The sequence below is a fragment of the Oncorhynchus nerka genome, linkage group LG8, assembly GCF_034236695.1.
Source record: "Oncorhynchus nerka isolate Pitt River linkage group LG8, Oner_Uvic_2.0, whole genome shotgun sequence".
NCBI classification, from domain to species: Eukaryota; Metazoa; Chordata; class Actinopteri; order Salmoniformes; family Salmonidae; genus Oncorhynchus; species Oncorhynchus nerka.
In genome coordinates this window covers 25,819,807-25,840,643 of record NC_088403.1, presented here as the reverse complement: position 1 = coordinate 25,840,643, position 20,837 = coordinate 25,819,807, and the positions used below count along the sequence as shown (strand labels likewise).

General features: G+C 44.2%; 1 protein-coding gene across 18 annotated transcripts in view; it reads left to right on the top strand.

Annotated features, from left to right (window-relative positions):
* Positions 1-20,837, top strand: part of LOC115133010 (protein phosphatase 1 regulatory subunit 12A-like) — a 61,036-nt gene that overhangs the window by 6,440 nt on the left and 33,759 nt on the right. For all 18 annotated transcript variants that reach the window (XR_003864163.2, XR_003864164.2, XM_029665814.2 and 15 more), the window contains exons 2-3: positions 13,131-13,261; positions 18,032-18,150. Coding sequence is in view for 16 of the 18 variants with exons in the window: in XM_029665814.2 (XP_029521674.1) it covers positions 13,131-13,261; positions 18,032-18,150 (250 nt within the window). In the remaining 2 variants the exon portion in view is untranslated. The remainder of the gene's footprint in view (positions 1-13,130; positions 13,262-18,031; positions 18,151-20,837) is intronic.

Here is a 20,837-nt window from a genome sequence, read left to right as displayed (position 1 = left end):
CTTTTCCCCATACCAAGGCCCAGAAGATAAAGAAACTGCATTTGCATTGTTCTTTTAGACATCATTCTCTACTTGATACCTTTTCCTGTAGATGTCACTCAAACAATGTCACTCTGTGCCGGGTTGCTCATCGAGGGTGTCTATTCCTAGCCCTTAACCAAAGTTGGAGGGGGCCTGTTTGGCAGTGGACTGGGTATGGAGGGGCAGCGTGAACATGGCACTGTTTGGTTTGTGGAGGAGGGGACTCTTAAAGTGAAATGCCCCACTTCCTTTGAAACCATTCTGCGGAATGGTCTGAAACGGCTGCCTCTGGTGTTGGGCCCTGTCAACAGACATTAAATATTTGGTCGTTTTTGGAGGGCCTTTTAAGATCCACATTTCATTGGTGGTTGAGGGGAGTTTAGCCGTTACTATGTAAAGCTCTTGAAGTACCTCTGGTAGAAAGGCATTATAGAAATCTATAAGAAAAACATTTCAACCACCCCCTTTGTTGTATCTTCAATTTTGCATTTCTAATTTACCTGCCCAAAGGCAGCGATTCATGTGTTTTTAATAATGCACATAGCACCATGAGAATGTTCCTCAGCTATTTATAGTATGGAGTTAAGGCAATCTGACTTGTGTTACTCTTTGTCTATGCGTTCAGTCTGTCTTGTAGAAAGGTTATTGGCTAATACGGTTGAATGTATTCATAACCGTAGCAGTCGATTGCTTGTCAGTTTTTATGGACACAAGTGCGTTAATCAAATATTATAATTCAAGCGTTGCGGGTCACCCAACCCAATGTTGATTCAACGTTGCCTCTGAATCATCATCATAACCGTCACGGGCCTCTAGCCTGTAACAACTGTAATATTAGAAAAGCTCACAGAACTTGCACATTCTACCTGTTTATAATTGGTAGGTCTTGCTCTGTCAGGCGGGCTCCGTCTTAAGTTTTCATTGAAGTGTTTCCGCAACCTATAATCAAGTGCAGGAAGTCCTTGTGTCGTTGCTCTCGACTGCTTCACAACACGTCAGGTAGTCTTCTGATCATGACACGTCGGCATGGCTTCCTTACATTAGAAAGCAGACAACTTCCATGCCTGTTCAACTCCAGATTTTCGTGGGTAGTTTTTCCAATGTTACCTCAAATAAAACATGTAAAAAAGAAACGCATGAACACTCACATTTTCTTGAGATGTATTGATACCCAATTTCTTGATGCTTTAATTATGAAAGTGCTCTAGTGGTAGGAACTGTCTGAAGTATTTAAGACAAGCGTCACCGCAGGTTGAAACTGGTTCACCTGGGGTTGTAGATAGAATTCCTCGGCAGCGGTGTAAACTCAACCTTCTTTTGCCACGTATGCGCTCAGACAGACATGACAGCCAAGAAGCCTGTGGAGATGGACTTGACCTGTCACACACTAGCAACCGATAGGCTAGGTGCTCCGCGGATATCGGCCATGATCAAAACGAGACAATAAAACTGGTGACTCTGCTATCAATTTCATTTTTGAAACTACAACCTGCCATTCATCCACACCTGTGTACTACCCTCTCCCTCAAGTACATTTGATGTCACTGTGCATTCCTGTACATGCAGACTATTTCTCACGCGAGCGAGAAGCTATAGATCTCTCACTATGTCGTCAGGGCTCCTCGGGTCTCTGAGAAATAGTCCCGTTGACAACATCTGTGTAAGGTAAACTGGGATGAGAAGCTGGCAAGAGCTCTTTCTCTCCTCCCCCGCTGCCCCACATCTCCGGTCACACTTGGGCTTTAGCATAGTATTGAGCTGCTGCAAAATTTTAGTGGGATGACTTCAGCAGCTTGTCTGTTTTTATTCACCCTGTGATAGTCTCCTCTGCTCTAGTTTGGTCTTCAAACCATCCCAGGGTTCTTTGCATTCCAGCAGTCATATGCCTCACTGAGTGTGGGTTTATAAGGTGATTTTTGAACCAAAAACACCTGGAAGCTGAGGACTGAGTTCCTCTGTCTTATGCAGCGAGGAGGACAATTAAGCCCAGTCTGTTTTGTTGTTGTCCTGGGTGGGAGAAGTTACATTCTTTCAATTCATCTTTCAATGGCCTCATCTTTCCAGCCAGTGAAATTGGTGCACCAGAAACTACTGACCGGTACAGGTGTCACATTTAAAACAGAATTCTGCGTTTTCATGCAAAAAAGAACGTATATGAAATGCATTGCTGCATTTTGTAAACGCAGATCTAAAATGCTTATTATTGTAATTTCAACTTGGCATCAGACTAATTTAGTGCTTCAGTTGCACTTCTCCACTCAAATGCCTGTTTATGAATTCTCATCAATCAGCAGACAGCACTCTGATTGTGTAGATACTTTCTCTGGAAAAATGCAAGATTAACTTCAAGAAAATCATTAGGAATTGTAACTGGCTATGTTCTTTCTATGATAAACATTAGAAATATGATGGTAGTTTTTTTAAATTTATTGTAAGCAACATAAAACGCAAGTGAAATTGTTAACAAAATCAGGTTGGTCTGTATTTGGAAAATGCCATCTGAGGTCGAACGCGATCCCTGAAAAGCCCCGATTTCAGCCTAGGTGAAGGACCATAAGATGTAGGCCTAGACCACCCTAGAGTATGAGTGAAGGACCAACAGCCTACTAGACATGATGGGCATCACACCCCTATGTGCTTTCAAAGTGGGCTACTTGCCTTTCTTATAGTCAACCCAGTACACAACAGTCAGTACACAAGTCTTTAGCAACCTTTGTACAGGCTAACCAGTCTGCCTCTTCCCCTCAGCCTGTGAGGGATCTAGTTTTGTACTGAGCCACCACCAGCCTTGTGACTTTGCCAGTGAAACTGCTGCGTGCTCTTGTGCAGACAGGGGCCTTTTAATTATAGTCTGTGGTGTGTGTGTGTTGTGCATGTGTATTTGACTGCAGAGTAGAAGCAGTGTCAGTGAATCGAGCTGGGTGTCTGTGCGTTTGGCTTGTGAGTTTTGATGGCTGCAGGCATTGGACATCATTCAAAACCACTGATTTATTTAGTATCTCCAGGTACAGTAATTTAGTGGTGCCATTAACACCGCTGAACAGACCAGAGTAGGAAACTATTCAGAGCAGGAATATACTAGAAGGTAAATGTACTTTTATTTTCACCCTTGTGCCTTTAAAAAAAAAAAATCTGGACATTTTGCGTCAATTTCACCATTTGCATATTTTTCACTGTTAATTTTCTAAAATTGTAGACTTGACATTTTGTAGATTGTGAATATTGTCTGGTCGTTAAGTCTAATTGAGCTCCTATTCCAGATGTCAGCCTTTCAAATTAATAATTAAATTAACCAGAATTAAGCACACTGCCCTACTGTACATGTGCCTGTCTGGAGAAAGGAGGCTACAGTCGGAAGCACAGCAACGTCAATCAAGAAGTATAACCTTTTCAACCCAAATAAGTGAACTCTTTCTTTCACGAGCAATGAGCCGTTGAGCATACATTTACAAAATAAGTATAACTCTTGGTGTACCAGTAATTTTGGTTCACTTTAGTGTCCTCGGACCACACTTGAGATTCATGTGAGCCTTCCAATGTAGTTGACATTTTCTGAGGCTCAGGGAGATTAGGTGTGCCTTCGGAAATCCCAACGCCCTAGTCTCCACCAGAGCTTTTGTCTCTGCTCAGGACTCCTCATGTGGATTTTCATTGGCTAATTAAAGGTGTGCCCTGCTGTCGTTGTCTGTTTTGAGAGGGCAGGAGGACTGACAGGAATGTTTATCCTCTTCCTAAATGAGGGGAATAGGATGTAGTGGGGGATGGGGGTGTTGGAGAGACTTTTCAGGCAGAGGAACAGGAAGTATTTGTTTATTTTTCTCATTTCCTCGTTGAGGCTCCACAAGTGAGCACGGCTTCATCTACTAACTCCTACTTCATCTACTAACCCCCCCCACATTTCCCAGCATTCGCCCCACCATCACAGAACACACCCAGCTCCTCTCCTACTTGAAAGCCCAGTCTGCACTATATGCCCCTCTTACATTGGCGAGCCAAGACAACCCTCCTAATTGTGTCAACTGTTTCCTCATCGAGTACTGTGTGGCTTAGCTCTTCAAGGAAATCACACTCTGATGCTTATTTGAGTCTTGACTTGTTTCTTCCCAAGAGTAGCCTTTTGGTAATATCAGGAACGAAAGAGATAATGTGTGAGCTAGGCCTAAGAAAGACAATATAATGTGCACGGTCCTATGTGAGACATGGAGTTCAGATCACGTGTGGCGGTGTTGACGGTGGCACTGTGCAGGGGACAACGGCTGGAGCCTTTACTCCAAAGGCTATGGAGGTAATCCATATTTTTCAACCGTAATGGCTATGGATTGTTTGAATGCCTGGCGGGCAGACACAAGCATACACACTGTCTCTTTAACCTCTGGAGTTCAGGCAGTGCTTGCCTGGAGAATGACATGAACAACAGGCCTCATCAGCATTTTCTGCTCATGGCTGTAGGTTAACCCACATAATGCACGGTATTAAGGGAGATTGTGCTACACACACACTCGTGTTACTGTGGCCGTCTGACCTCGTTGTCCCCTCATGCCCCCTCTCTCCTTGGACCACTGACAGTAACAGCTCATGGAAACAAACTTGGCTGTCAAGCAGGGCTATTGTTTTGGCTGCAGAGCATAAGCTGAAATGTATAGTTACAATCTCCCTGGACTTTTTCCCCCTCTGCTTCAATCCTGGCCTTTTTCCATGGGAATCCCAGAGCCATATATGGTCGTTCTCAGCAGCAGTGGAGGCAGAGTTCTGTGTAGCCAGGTTACGGCTCCCAACAGGGCTCATCTAGTGGAGGAACCCAGCTGGCTGCCCCGCAGCGCTTTCCCCCCAACCCTTCCCCTGGCCTCTGCAGTAGCTTTGTGCTTTTAAACCCCTCACATTCGCTCACTTGCGCCCTCTTTTTCATTTACACACACACACACACACACACGGTAAGAAGAAATTCCTTTTGTGGAAGTGGCTGCGTGCCTCTGAGCCGGTGACATAGCCCAGTAGGTGTGGCCAGAGCGTCACTCCTTGAAGCCCGGAGTATTACTTATCTGGGAAGTTCTCCACTGCTCTGCTAGACTGTGGCTTGGCTGCAGCTATGCTAGGTGGCTGCGGAAAGGAAGCAAAGTTGCGAGGGAGAGAAAGGGGCCCGTGTTGGTCTCCAGGAGAACCTTTGTCTCCATACTATTGCTTTATAAGGGAATAAATTGGTATTTTCCAAAAAGAAAACGAGCTCCACTGTGGATGCCCTATCTCCTGTTAATCCTTTAATTTGCTGACTCAAAAAGCCAGCAGGCATATTTGGGTTGTACATGTGATATTTTAAAGCCAGGCCCATGGATGTTTTGCTTTTTCTGACAGCTACTCAAATGTTCCTCTCTCTCGGCTCTCGATGACCAGTTTTGTTTTCTCTAAAGGCCAGTGATGCTTATCTGAAACACATGAGCAGATGGTTGACAAAATGATAGAATGGTGATAGTTGTTACAGAAAAAATACAACCGTAATACTTTTTTTATGGTGTTGATATTGTGACCAATAATGCAGTCATTTAGATTTGATGAATTCATGTTTTCAAAGAGCTCCAAGTACTTGGTGGCTGTGCTGGTGCTTTGATCCCACTGGAGAGTGACTCAGGCCTCGCTCCGTCATTATGGGTTTAAACAGCTGCTCTGTGACCACACTGTTCTCCACTCATGGCACACAGTGTTTTTGTTTATGATTGTCATCTGTTCTGAGCTGGTTCCTGTGCTAAAACAAAAGTTTCTAAAACCAGCTCTGGCTGTGCCATATTTGAACACCATTACCTAGGGCCCTGGATGTTTCCTGATCAGGAGCCCACTATATAACCTACAGCTAGGGCCCAGATATTATCCTGGTAATGTTACATTTGCTTTATAGTCATTTAGCAGATGCTCTTATCCATAGTGACTTAAAGTGAGTGCATACATTTTTGTACTGGTGAACCCACAACACTAGCGTTGCAAGTGCAATGCTCTACCAACTGAGCCACACGGGTACAAGTCCCGTTGTTGGGAATTACCCAGGGTCCTAGCCATGGCTACTAGCAGCTGGAATGACCTGCTGGAGGCCCGTCTGCTTGGTGGGTTTGAGACCAGGGTTTCCGTTAGCTGGGAATAGCCGGCCATTGTCCGATTTTATTGAAAATAACTGAAAGCCGACGTTAAATACAATTTTGCCGGCCAATTGTCTGTGCGAAGTAGTCCCACTGCAAACGAATCACTTTTAGACTGGTATTTCCATCAATGAATAGGCTATGTAAATATATTTTGATTGGTCATGCTTATCGGTCTGTAGGTGAATTTAGCATTATTTAGTGGAATTATCACATGCGTTCAGCATACAGAGCCTTTGAGTGGAAAATCTGTCAGACCAGCAGCATATTTTGGGCTTTCAAGACAACTTGAACTTAGGTCAAATCATGTCAGTGATCTTCAGGTGGGAAAGTCTGAGTGCTAGAAAGAGGCCTGAGTTTCCGAGTTGGATATCCGTTCAAAAATAATTTAGACCCCCCCCCCCCGTTGTCTTGAATGCACTGAAGTTGGAAGTCAGATTTCATATTTCCCAGTTCTTTTGAAAGCTTCATCAGAACGTCACACCACTTTGCAGTGAGCTGGTGGCCATATGCATTATGAAAACCCATAGTCAATTTTTTTAATACATATGAGGCAACTTGCTTCAAAGTAACCTATTATATCTCCTCTTTCTAAATCTAACGGATACTTTCATCTGTCACATGAATCCGCTCGCATGTGCAGTGCCCTTTTGACAAGTGTTTTCCAACTAATTGCAATATGGAATGAACATTCGTACAGCCTATTGAATTGTGTACATTGCTGCGCCTATAATGGAAAGAAATGAGTTCATCAACTTTTTGAATCTAAACGTTCAGATCTGTTGCATCAGACTCGTTGCTTTAACATTTCATTTATTTTAATGTAGTCTAGACCTACTGGTTGTGTGGATTTCTTGTTCCAGAGTAGGTTTGGAGTAGGCCATTTCTTTTAGTTGTCCATCGGAGGGCCCTGCCAGAGGAAATGGGGGGGAGGGGTCCTCAAGTGTCTTCTCCTTGATGTGGAGTGCTGCTAAAGTTAGCATGGAGCGCTCTGCACAATGACCCCCAACTGTATCAGTAGGAAGTACAGTGCCTTTTAAAGTATGGAAAAAGCCCTCTGTCCTTTTTCTGAACTGTACTATGGGTGGGAGATGGGGTTTGGAATCTGTCACAGGTTCATTATGTTGTATGACAGGTTTTTATATTGTGTGACTCCATTGTATAATAGATTGGAGAACCTGTATACACGGGCTTTGATACTTTGTGTACATGCATGATCTTTTTGGGTAAATACTCTTGGTTGACGCATAATGGCTATTCACATTTGAATCAGGTGGAAGTCTTTGATGTTCCCTTTTGACTTGACTGTAAAAGTATATCTAAAATGGATTGTGGTCATACAGCAAAGTCTTCTGACTAATGCAACGTCTGGCTATATGGATAACACACGCCATTAGCAAGAAGTTGTATTTTTTTGAGGGGGGGTGTGGTTTGTGGGTTCTTCCACAGAAATGGCTACAAGGATAGCCACCCTGAAGTTTGAGTTCTCTTAATGTAGGCTGTCACCATTCTATTTGTTGTATCCATTTAAGCTAACCTATTATGGTTAATGGTGACCTATGCTTTCAACCTGTCCATTTAATATACTCTGCGTTTCTGGAGGTGAGCACTGGTACCTTGCTGAAAGGTCTAAGCAACAGAGAATGGTGTTTCTGTCCTTTGACCATAACCAGTCATGAGAACAGCGGTGGGGTGACCAAAAACTTGGAACGTCCAAAAAGAGAAGGAACCCTTCTCTCCCCCTGTTCTCAAGATTAGCTTTTGATCTTGTACTTGCGAGGTCTGCTCCGTGCGCTGCCTTGGGGGCCTCTCTGAGCAACCCCAGTGTGCTTTAAATTAACAATTTTCTCTCTTTATTTATGTTTCTTACAAATGCCCGACAAGACTGAACTCTCGTCCTCTTTTGGGCTTGGTTGCTATGGCAATGGCCCAGGCTCTCTTGGGGCAGGGAGGACATCATTGGTGCATTTTCTTGTTGTTCTCTGAGAACGGCTTTGCCCGTCTCCGCCCGCTAGCCAGGGCCCTTGAAATCCTCTATTTTAGCATTAGGCTGGTGCATGTGGACACTGTGTATTCTTTCTGCTCATAATGTTTCCATATTTATCCCTGCTGCTCGTGGTGGGTTGATTTAAGTTCATCTATAGATAGTGCCCTGTAATCAACCCCATATGGGTGCCCTAAATTGAAGAGAATGTGTGAGGCGCAAAGGGCACTGCTTCATTGCCTTGCGGTTGGAGAAAGTCTCTACTGCTGGGGGCCAGTCGCTCATTGTAGCCTGAGCTTGTGAACACAGTCAGCATGGAGGCTACTTCCAAGCTTCTCTTCCAGCAGACGAGGTTGATTCTGTCATGTGTATCTTACACATTCTACCTGTTGATTCCCTCTTCACTTCCAACTCTTCTCCATTTAAACCACGATTGACAAGGCTAAGACAGATGCCCGCTGATTTGATTTCCTGCTGTCAGCACATGGACGGCTAGCTAGCAGGACCATGATGTGGAGGCATTTGGCTGTGCTAACATTGTGGTTTGCAGTGTGAACCCAGTGTTTTCTATGGGTCAGGTTTCACTGGGGTGCTTAGGCTCTGCTCTCAGACTACAGGAGACAGACTCTACCTCCCACCCTCGGTGCTCTTTTGTGAAGTGTGCACTCATAGCCACAGTCACTTCCTGGCACATGCCGGCTGATGCTCCACTGAAGGGAATGGGTAATTGTATGTACACACACACACAATAAACATGCGCAGGTTTGATTTAGGAGTACTTTTCAGTGTTTGAAAAGCGCATCGGTTACAACAGTCCAGTGTTGTAGTGTTAGCATCTTATTTTCACTGGCGGGAACTTTAAACACTAAGTGTTCTGTCACTTAGCATCACTGAGATTGAGGTTTAACTAGCCTGCACTGAGGTAAATTCCCACAGAGTTTCTCTAATCACAAGCAGACCTGGTAAGAGTTGATCCACTATTATAAACTATTCCAGTAGCTGCCTTAACTTTTTATTCAAATGTAGAGATTCATAAGAAGGTTAGAGCTGTGTATCTTATAGAAATGCAAAACATATTGCAACTGGTAAGGATTACATCTTGATTTACTTATTTAAACATAAACCGCCAGGATCACTTGCTAGTTGTTCAGTAACGCAGAAAGTGCATCATTACCTGACCCAGTGCTGGACGTCATGAGATGACAACTACTTTACTATTCTCCATGGTTGAACCATTTTAATGGATAAACATGCTGTTTTCAGAGGGAGAGGCACGTACATTTAAACCTGCAATATGTAACCTTTGGGTTACATTTGAATGCAAGTCTAAGAAGCAGTAGATCTGTTCTTTGTGCTATTTCTTGTCATAAGGTGAATGCACCAATTTGTAAGTCGCTCTGGATAAGAGCGTCTGCTAAATGACTTAAATGTATGTAAATGTTCTATGCTTCAAACAGCTGGAAATACAATATTTTTGGGGGGTTATGGAAAATCTATTTCACAGCGGTTTAGATGGTTCAATGATTCTCTACACTAGCATGTTTTGTCACATTCTGAAATTAAGGGAACTAGTAGAATGTTAGCAACCAGGAAATGGCAGAGTGATTTCTCCGTAGTGCATCTTAACTCTATTGACCAATGAAGTGGGGAATCCTGTCCTACTGAGTCATTGATTCATTTACTAATGCTCTGTCAGTGTTTACTTCCCAGAACCCATCTCTTTCTCCATTAGAGAAGGGCGTTCCCAGAAAGGAACCTTGCCTGTAGGCTAAAGCACCTGCTATGGAGGGGGGGCAGCAGCGGCTGTGTCCCCCACCCTTTCTCTCTCTCGTGTGTGTGTGTGTGGGGAGAAATTTCACCTGGGCCGGAGGGGGACGTGCCAAGGTGCAGTTTGCTGAGATGGGATGCCATTTTTCCCGGCGCGTACTGCTTGCCAGGCCTTGCCCTGACTCTGGAGTTCTCATCTGCAGTGACGGCGGGGGGAGGGAGGCCGCCCTGGTTTCAGGGCTAGGGGTGATCCATCCCTTATAGTTAGCCTCACAATGTCAAACAATTTGACAAAACCGGTGCGTTCACGAGTTTTATTGACAAATCTCAATCTTGACATCACTGCTGAAAAGGCTAGCATTGTCTTTGTGAGTGCAGAACAGGCCTGTCGGTCAGCTGGGTGTGAGGTGGGCTTTACTCACAATGTCTCCTGTTATTACCTACATTAATAGTCAGATTAGCTCCCTCTCTCTCCCCATAGTGTGTTTAGCCATCAAATAGAGATGGCTTTGTCTGCCTTGTTCGGCTTTAACCACCGAAACGCTGCTGAAATCCCCCGTCAGTAAAAAGCTGGTTCAACCCATTCCCGCTATTGCTCCCGTTGCATTTCTCAGCAGCTCCTCTATTGGTCAAGGAATTCCCCCCCCACACACACTTTTTAAACAGTGGTAGTGTCCCTCCTGTGTCAGTGGGTGTCTCTCGCAGGCCACTGAGCAATGCCTGGCTGCCCCACTCAGTCTCTGAGCGGTGACAGTGGTGCAAACAGTTCTGCCAGTTTCCCCACAGCTCTGCCAAAGGATGACACTCACCATCTTTTTAAATGTTATTTTCTGTCCTCTTCGTCCTGTCCCCTTCGTCCTGTCCCCCTGGCTGTCCCCTTCGTCCTGTCCCCCTGGCTGTCCTCCTCGTCCTGTCCCCCTGGCTGTCCTCCTCGTCCTGTCCCCCTGGCTGTCCTCCTCGTCCTGTCCCCCTGGCTGTCCCCCTCGTCCTGTCCCCCTGGCTGTCCCCCTCGTCCTGTCCCCCTGGCTGCCATGCTACTCATTCCTGCGATGTTGGCAGTAACTCTGGCACCTGTCGGCTACAAACAATTACAGCCATTAAGGGATTACATTGCTGGACCTCCTATAGGGGAGCAGCAGGAACCGGCAGTGAGTTCTCCTTAAGGGGTATGGGAGCAGTCAGAGACACGACAGAGGGGGAAATGGTGAAGACTTGTACACAAATCAACTGACCTAAATCGTTACTACCTTAAATGCCTATTATCAGTCACCTGCAGGTATGAGTTTTCAGACGGTGCAGAACACCGGTCTAGCTGTTTGTATACCATCTACATTTAGCTACATTATTTTGGTTTCAGCGTTTAGCAGACACTCTCTCTTATCAAGAATGACTACAATGTGTGTGATTCTAAGGGAATTTGACAGAGGGGTGACTGAACTCTTGACAGACGGACATAACGTCATCTTGTCACTCAGCCAGAGTGTGGTTGTGAGCAGCTGCGTGGATTGCGCTCAGTGGCGCGCCGTCTGTCTCTGTCCGCCCTGCAGCGAAGTCAGACGAGCCCAGCCAGCCAGTGAGTGAAAGGTGGAAACGCACCTGGATACACTCTTCTAAGCAGCTGCCTGAACAGCTTCTATCCTACGGCCACGTCTTACACACACGTGGGAAATTATCCTATGAGGGAGACTTGATGATTTCCGGTACCCATGAAGATAGTAATACACACACCCCCCACGCAGACTCTTCTCCAGATCTGGCCATGTACAATGCTGTAAACCGACCAAATTTGGACAAGGATTCCAGCCAGATAGCTGTGTGACGCAAACGTGAGTCCGGTGTGTTTAAAAAATATATATATATATATATATTTTCTTCCCCTCACTGCTTTTGCTGTCATAGCAGCCTGAGGAGAGAGTGCGAAACATTACAGGCAGCTTTTAGGAAGGGGGAAGCTTCAAGGTCGGAAAGTTATCAAGGGATCAAGGTTATGGAATGCAAAGCAGGGATTTCAACTCCAAGTCCTGGGTCCGAAAAGGGATCCCAGAGTAACGTTTAGCAGTAGTACTCATTCAGTCGAAATGAGAGCTGGGTGGCCTTTCGGGTGATATCCACTTACTGAGATCTGAAACTGTTGCCATCAGAAGTGAAAGGTTGTTTAACTAATTTAGTCCAGTTTTAATCCTGTCATTTCTGTGTACAATGTTTTGCCCAGCCTGGCTTTGTTTCTTTGACAGTTGCCTTGTTATCTGGCTGGCTTTGAAGCGAGTGACATTTTAACCCCTAGGTCGTCACTGAGGTCACGCTGGAGCTAGCCCAGCAGCCCCTATTCCTCTGAACACAGTCTGAACTCCCTACAGCGCTCTCACTCTCCTTTCTCTCTGTCTCTCTACTACAGATAGTTGGCCCTTGTCATCCCTTTTGCCTCTAGGCAGGGAACGCCCCAGCTAGTATATGCACACAGTTGCTGGCTCACTCCCACATGTCATTTATAGTGCTGTTATGGTTTGTCTTTGGATGCAACCTAAAATTAGCAGATTAGTCTTTACAGCCATTTTGTAGTGTCGTTGCTTAGGTCTAATGTTTTCCCTTCTCAGGTTTGTGCTCTTTGCCTCGATCAAGTCCTGGCATGTGTATTTGAAGGAAAAGAAAGCTCCTTTTGAATTTCTGACTTACCGGTTTCTTGTTCCTAGAATGCAACGGATTAGCCTATTCTTGGGGACTAAACACTATGGAGTCCAGGGTATAATGGCGAATGTGTTTTGGGTAACTCAATGGTATTTTCTGTCTAACCACATTTGACTGGAGTGATGTATCGGTCATGCTGTCTAGAGCGGCACATAAATCCATAGGTACAGCCGATGAATGGGACAGCCCAAAAGAGGGAGTGAAAATTCAACGAACTTGCATATGAGCTGTCAGAGAACACCCACTTTCCCCCATTCCAACAGCAATAGTACGCACTGAGGTATTCCAAACACCTCGGCTATGTCCTGGCATTTTGGCCATGTTACCCCCCGCCAACATTCCCCAATCATTTTCTGGAGAAATGAGGCTCTTTTTAAAACGGGACGTGAGCCAGCTCCCACTGACACCACTACCTGTCAGCGGGGTCAACCGGGTGTACACACAGGTGCTGCTAGCTGGTTCCTGACACTCTGAGGAAGGTATCGCACACAAACATAAGCCTACCTGCATGTCTAACGTACTTACTATTTCTCTCTCCCGCCCTCCTTCAGGCATGCATAGATGACAACGTGGACATGGTGACGTTCCTGGTGGAACATGGGGCTGCCATCAACCAGCCTGACAATGAGGGCTGGATCCCCCTCCACGCCGCAGCCTCCTGTGGATATATGGACATAGCAGAGTAAGTACAGCTGCTGGGCCAGAGAGATGTCATGGCTGACGTGGCGAGGGTCCAGCTGGAGGCTGTTATGGACCTCTAGGGCAATGGCTGGTCTCTTGCCCCTCCCCACACACACATTACTGCATTGGGATAACCCCATTATGTACCAGCCCTTTCACATTGCCTGATGACTCGTCCTGAATTAAATTCTGCTGCTCTGATCACTACATACATGATATTATACATTCATTGTGGATAAGAAACGACAGTTTGGCCGCAAACCCGTTTTTTTTTTTACAATGGAGGCAATGACTCACAGGCACATCAAGAATCAATGGTCAGTTTTTATTTTTTATTTAGTGTTTATTTTGCATCGCCAAATGTTACAAGGCTAGTTCCTGAGGCTTATGGCTGGTTGAACACGTAATTGTGCGAATGCCTTTATGTTTGGGGAACATCCATTACCCCATCCTGTATAGATCATTTTGGTCATCAATTAACCCTTTCTGTTCAATTATCTTAGCCTGAAATGTAATGCTAATCAATTCATTCCTAATAGCTACTTTTTATGGAGGAGACCTGCCTAAATATTTCAGGGGGTCACAGTTTTTTCAATGGTCTGTTTCTCCAAGGTGCATGATTACATGTTGATGGGGGCAACCGCCTATCAGATGGCTCCAACAACCTCGCACAAGTTCCTTGTGATGTAATCAATATAGAGAAATCGGGGGGTAACCACCGGCATCGGTCATTACTCCAGTTGCTTCCAGTCTTTCTTTTCATTGTCTTTTTTGAGGTAAGAAGGCTGTTTAAAAGGGACAGAAACCGGGCCAGCAAGGAGGGAGATATTATCAGTAGACATTTTAAACAGGCTGAGAGCTGAAGGAGCTCACTTGCACTCATTGTGCTGTGACCTGTTTTACTTCTCTGTATTATATTACAGGAGCGTTATCACACCCTGTGCAGTCCTGCTGCCCAAGTTAGAGTAAAAGTATCCTACTATGCTACCAAGGTTATTAATTGACTGAAATTTAGCCTTTTATGGTGTTTCATCAGCTGCAATTGGTGGTTGTAATTCCAAGAGCTGCCTTGTAGATGTCCTTTACACTTCCCTCTCACCCCTATGACAAATTAGTTAATAAAAACGAGTTAAAGCTGTCAAATGTTCAGTTAAATCGTTTTCATACAGTGGGGAGTAACTTATTGTCCCTCTGCTGATCCCGTAGAGGTTAAAGTAATGGACTGTCGTTTCATTTTGCTCATTTGAACTGTTCAATGTAATGTAAATGGTCCAGGTGGCCATTTGATTAATTGTTCAGCAGTCTAATGCCTTGGCGGTAGGGTAGAAGCTTTTAAGGAGAATTTTGGACCTAGACTTGGTGCTCCTGTACCACTTGCCGTGTGGTAGCAGAGAGAACAGTCTATGACTTGGGTGACTGGAGTCTTTGACAATATTTTTGGGGCATTCCTCTGACACCGCCTAGTGTACATGTCCTGGCTGGCAGGAAGCGTGGCCCCAGTGATGTACTGGGCCGTACGCACTACCCTCTGTAGCGCCTTATGTTCAGATTCCGAGAGGTTGCCATACCAGGCAGTGATGCAACCGATTAGGATGAACTGCGGACCCATGCCAAACCTTTTCAGTCTCCTGATTGGGAAAAGGTCTTGTCGTGCCCTCTTCACGACTGTTTTGGTGTGTTTGGACAATGATAGTTGGTGATGTGGATTAGAGGTCGACTGACTGATTTTTCAACGCTAATAGCGATTTATTGGAGGACCAAAAAAAGCCTTATTTATTTGTAATAATGACAATTACAACGATACTGAATGAACACTTATTTTAACTTAATATAATACATCAATAAAAATAAATTTGGCCTCAAATAAAGAAACATGTTCAATTTGGTTTAAATAATGCAAAAACAAAGTGTTGGGGAAGTAAAAGTGCAATATGTGCTAACGTTTGAGTTCCTTGCTCAGAACATGAGAACATATGAAAGTTGGTTCCTTTTCACATGAGACTTCAATATTCCAAGATGAGGGGTTTTAGGTTGTAGTTAATATAGTATTTATAGGGCTATTTCTCTCTCTACCATTTGTATTTCATTAACCTTTGACTATTGGATGCTCTTATAGGCACTTTAGTATTGCCAGTGTAACAGTATAGCTTCCATCCCTCTCCTCGCCGCTACTTGGGCTCGAACCAGAAACACATTGACAACAGCCACCCTCGAAGCAGCGTTACCCATGCAGAGCAAGGGGAACAACCACACCAAATCTCAGAGCGAGTGACGTTTGAAACGCTATTAGTGCGCACCCCGCTAACTAGCTAGCCATTTCACATCGGTTACACCAGCCATTAGGCTGATAGGCTTGAAGTCATAAACGGTGCTGTGCTTGCGAAGAGCTGCTGGCAAAATGCACAAGTGCTGTTTGAATGAATGCTTACGAGCCTGCTCCTACCACCGCTGTCAGACTGCTCTATCAAATATCAAATAATAGACTTAATTATAACGTTGGTCATTAATATGGTCGAATCCGGAAACTAATTTAGAAAACAAGACGTTTATTTCAGTGAAATACGGAACTGTTCGGTATTTTATCTAATGGGTGGCATCCCTAAGTCAAAATATTCTTGTTACATTGTACAACCTTCAATGTTATGTCATAATTACGCTCCACTTCAGCCCCGTCAATGTGAACCACTGTTATCCCGAACGAGAAAAACGGCCACGCACCAATGGGTGTAACTTGATATCTAGATATACACCTTCCTCCCTTAGGTGGTTAGGTCAACGGAGGGATGCAGCATGAAGACCATTGGGTGGAGGAGTACAGCATTAAACTCAGGTGGTTAGGTCAGTGGAGGGATATGTGCCTAGCCTTCCCCAAGGTCTGGGATTTCTGCTACCAGTGGGTTGTGACCAGGGTTTCCATTGGTCGGTAATAGCTGGCTTTCGGACAATTTTAAAATGCAAGTAAATAAATGAATAAGCCGATGGATAAAATTGCGAAATAATGCTTTTAAGCCTTCATTGATGGACATGAAGCCTAAAGACTGATGGAAAATCTGTCAGACAGTGCAAGATCTGCTGCTACAGCATCTCAAACAGCAAATGCATAGGCAACAGCGCGTCACACCACTTTGCAATGATCTGGAGGCAGTATGCATGTTAAGAACATATACTTAATTGTTTGAAACCTGACCATTTTACTTCAAAGTAGCCTAGCCAAACGCAGACCTTATCTGTGGAGGCAATTATTTTATGAAATTTCTTTCATTGTCTAGTAGCCAAAGGAACAGTCATAGTCATATTAGCAACCCATGCTAGTTGTTGAATATATTAACTCTCCCCTCTTTCTAAATGTTTAACTGATATTTTCATCTGTCACATTTAGGGCTGACCCCATTTAGTTGACTGGTCGATAGGCTGTTGGTGGACAGATTTTAGTCGAGCAGTAGCTAATAATAAATAAATAATGGTGTACAAGACACCTGTCTGAGTTGACTGATCCATTGTGGAAGCCTTAGATTTCACAGTCCATCAGACTAAGATGTGCTACTTAAAATGTATATGGTTACAGCACGATACACACTGATGTTCTGTGGTGGTCGTTGCAGCAGGGAGGACGAGCCAGGCTCGGCACAATCAAATCGATTGCGGTCCGACTCCCTCTAGTCATTTGTCTTAATTATTTAATCAAGCTTAACACATCAGACACGATCAGTGCATATAGTTGATTTTATTAAAACACTAGGGGAAAAGTACACTTAACATTTCGACCTATCAATTGGTCAAAAGAACAGAACTCTCGGACAGATTTTTTTTTTTTTTTTTTTCAGACAGCCCTATTAACTTTAAACCGCTAGCATGTGCGGTGCGCTTTTGACAATGGTGTTTACACGATACTTGTATTATGGAACGAACATTTGCTTATAGCCCAATGCGCTGTGGGTGTTGTTGTGCTTTATAATGTGAGGAAATAAGTTTATCAAGATTTTTAAGCGAAACGTTCTGATGCATCTCGCTTTGCTTTTTAACGTAATAAAAAAAAAATGTAGCCTAGACCTTTTGTTTGTATGAAGGTGTGATCTATCATCCCAGTCTGTTTGAAATAAGCTATTTCTTTCTCGACAGTAGAATGTCTTTTTTTTCTACTATGGGGGATAGTAGATTGTCAAAGGTTAGTGATTTTGCTTTTCGTCACTCGTCTTGTTGGTTGAGAAAGTAAATGTGGATTATTATTTGAAGTGCGAATCAGAATTCGGTAAGAAAGGCCACACATTGTTGGTCCTCGTCTTGTATGTTCTGTTAATATTAATTACCATAATCTATCCGCTAAATTTAAACTCTGCCGGTCAAATGTCCGGCACCACATTTTCCTAACTGAATCCCCGGTTATGACGTATAGGTTTTCATAATATATTCACTTGACTGTTTCCCTGCAGGTGAAGGGAACACATTATCGACCTTTATGGTAATTGGTAAATGCATCTATTTTCCAATCCTCATAAATGTATCTTGCTAGAATTTGTGCCATTTTTGTTTTCAAACTTTTCATAGGCCTAAAGCAGTAGCTTTATATAGGCCTAATACATTGGAATACATAGAATGAGATGGACATGATTTCCTAGGCATTTTGATTGAACCTGTATTCACCTGGGTTAAATAAGAGACTTGATCCATACATATTGAGTCAGTGAAGAGTTTAATTTACTACTACTGAATGTTACTAATACTATCTGGACTACTACTTACCTGTCCTAAGTAAGTGTGTGTGTTTGTGCAGGTATCTGATTGGCCAGGGAGCCAGTGTGGGGGTGGTGAACAGTGAGGGGGAGACACCACTGGACATCGCTGAGGAGGAGGCCATGGAGGAGCTCCTGAAGAATGAGATCAACCGACAAGGTACAGACGGACCGCAGCACTGACTCACTGTCTGCCCCACACTGACCTGCTAGTCAACAACAACTTTCACTTCTGCTTTCATTTGAACCATTGCCAGTCAAACATTGTCCACCAAGCATATCATTAATGGGGCTTTTCACATCCGTAATGGGAAGGGAAGTGCCTAAAACGACTGTTTTTCATTATGTTTTCAAAATAGATTACTTTTTAATGACCTGAGTGCTGCTACTTTGCTAGCATCATTGTGTTTGATATAGAATAGGCAGTTATGCACTGCCTCTCCAAATAGACAGTTAAGGGAGGAGAGTTGGTGTGTGTGAAAGGGATCATGGCACATGCATCTAGGCCGCTGTGGCCTCCGTTCATATCAGGCAGGTCTTGGCAGGCCTCCAGTGGCGTGCACTCAGCTTGGTTCAATAGCACTGCAGCCTCCACGGCCAACAAGCTCACTGGTCTAACTCCCCCTTCACTACTTCACCCAATACCATGTTTACGTACATGATGTCCAGGTATAACATGTGTGTACTGTGTCAAAGTATTTATGAAATAAAGTGAGACCCAGTCCCAGCAGCTGCGACGCTTTGCCTCGGAGAAGTTACATAATGGAGATTAATGCGATCCACTTAAACTCTGGGTTTCTCTTTGTGATGATTCTAAACTGGATGGAAGGGTTTTTCTATTTTTGACCCTGTGTGTTCTTGATATGATGACGTGTACCCGTCCCCTCTGGTGGGAGGCCTTGTTCAGACATGCTAATGGCCCCAGGGATGAACCACTCCTCTGCTCATGATGCTGCTACGTTATCGGCAGATTGTGGCGCTCTCCTGCACCTAGTAGCCATTCCAAATGCAGCGCTCTTCAAATCCACTAAGTGTGGCTGGACACCTTTGCACTTTTTACGTTGTTAGCCATGCTAGCCACCAGCCATAATTAGAAGTTAGGTAGCAGCTTAGCTTGTCAGACACCCCCTATGTTATTTGCACCCTTGTCTGCTTAGGTTGCTCCTCCCCTGAGGTGTAGACGAGTAGAACTAGGGCTGGGCGATATATGCCAAAATATCACATCACTGTCATTTTTTATGCTGATGTTGCTTTTGAAATAAGGTTCTACTTTTGCTTTATGGTTAGTGTGTGACCCTACAGTGGCAACACATACATTCTAAGTGATTTCAATGGGTCTTTCTCCATTCTGTTTTATACTGTTCTTCAACCTAAAAAAGAAATCCTACACTTTCACCAATTTCTGCATTTCCTGCTCTCATTTGAGAATTTCCCCACTGCCACATAAGGGCTGCATGATATGGGCAAAAAAACTAGGCAACTGCGATTTGACTTCGGTAAACTGTTGGAATCATGGAAATAGAATAATTATTCTAATTCTATAGTTAGAATATAAATAATAGTGGGCATTTTTAAGTGTGTTTGACATAACAATGAGCAGTTGACAGGGTAGGAACCAATGCAGACTTAACTTTAAGGGTGTGTTAGTAAATTAACTCGAGTGCCAGAGTGCTCCACGCGCTCTGGGCGTTCGTAAATTCAGAGCGTTTCGAGCGCACACTGGATGCTCTGGCTGAGGAGTAGGGTTGATCTGAGCGTTCTGACATCACAATGGCAGTCAAGTGCCTAAGCTAACTGGCTAAAGTTAGCTAGCTTGCTAGTTAATTCCAGACATGAATGAGAACCTCAGTCAACCTTTTTACTTGTCCTAGTAGAGTTGGTTAAGCTGTTTTCATGTTACCCAGAGTGTTGGTGACTAACAATTTAATTACGCTTTTTTTCCCCGATGTTTACTGATGCCGGACATATTCAACGGTTATTGAGCGTTCGTAAATTCATCAGTTATTCTGAACTTTGGCACATCGGAGTAGATGGGGCACGTTCGTAAATTCACTCGGGCTATGTGTCTCATGGTCAAGCAACAACAAAGTGCTCCTTGAGTGACAGTGGGCTGGGCTAGGTCTGTGGAAAGTGGCATGGAGAGAGATGAGGGGGATGACTCAAGTAGCGTATAAACTATAAAAATGGACGTTACACACAGCATATCACATTTTAACAAACCAAACATTCAAATAGCCTTATAGTAGGTAAAGTACAAACCCAAACCGGTTCATTCTGCAATAATGGCATGTAGTAAAATATGCTATACTATGCTTAAGTAGAACCAGACTAGACCCAGTAACATGATCCAGGTCTGGGTATGAGGTGAAGGCAGCAGTGGAGGGACCTTGAGCAGGGCTTGGCTGAGGTGGTCAGAGCCCTATCCTTTTAACACTCCAGTCCTAAGGGCTGAATGTGCAGAATTCATTCAGCAGTTAAGACCTCTCCTGCTGTTTGTTAGCATGCTACGCTACTTAAGAGTATTATATAACGGAGGCGGCGGCTTATCCCACAGGAGCCCCGCACATCTCACGGCCGACTGCAGCTTTCAGCCTTCGTTTTCCGGCCTTGATGGATACGCAGTCTGCGGCTTTGAAGCGGGGCGTCAGTAGGCCAGTTCCCAAGATACCTTACTGACAGACACAAACCCCTGCCTGCAGCATCACAATGTTGCACACCACTGCCTTTTGGGGAGTGGCCGATTTAATTAGGGCCGATTTCCAAGTTTTCATAACCATCGGAAATCGGTATTTTTGAGCACCAATTTGGCCGATTAAAAAAATATATATTTACACCTTTATTTAACTA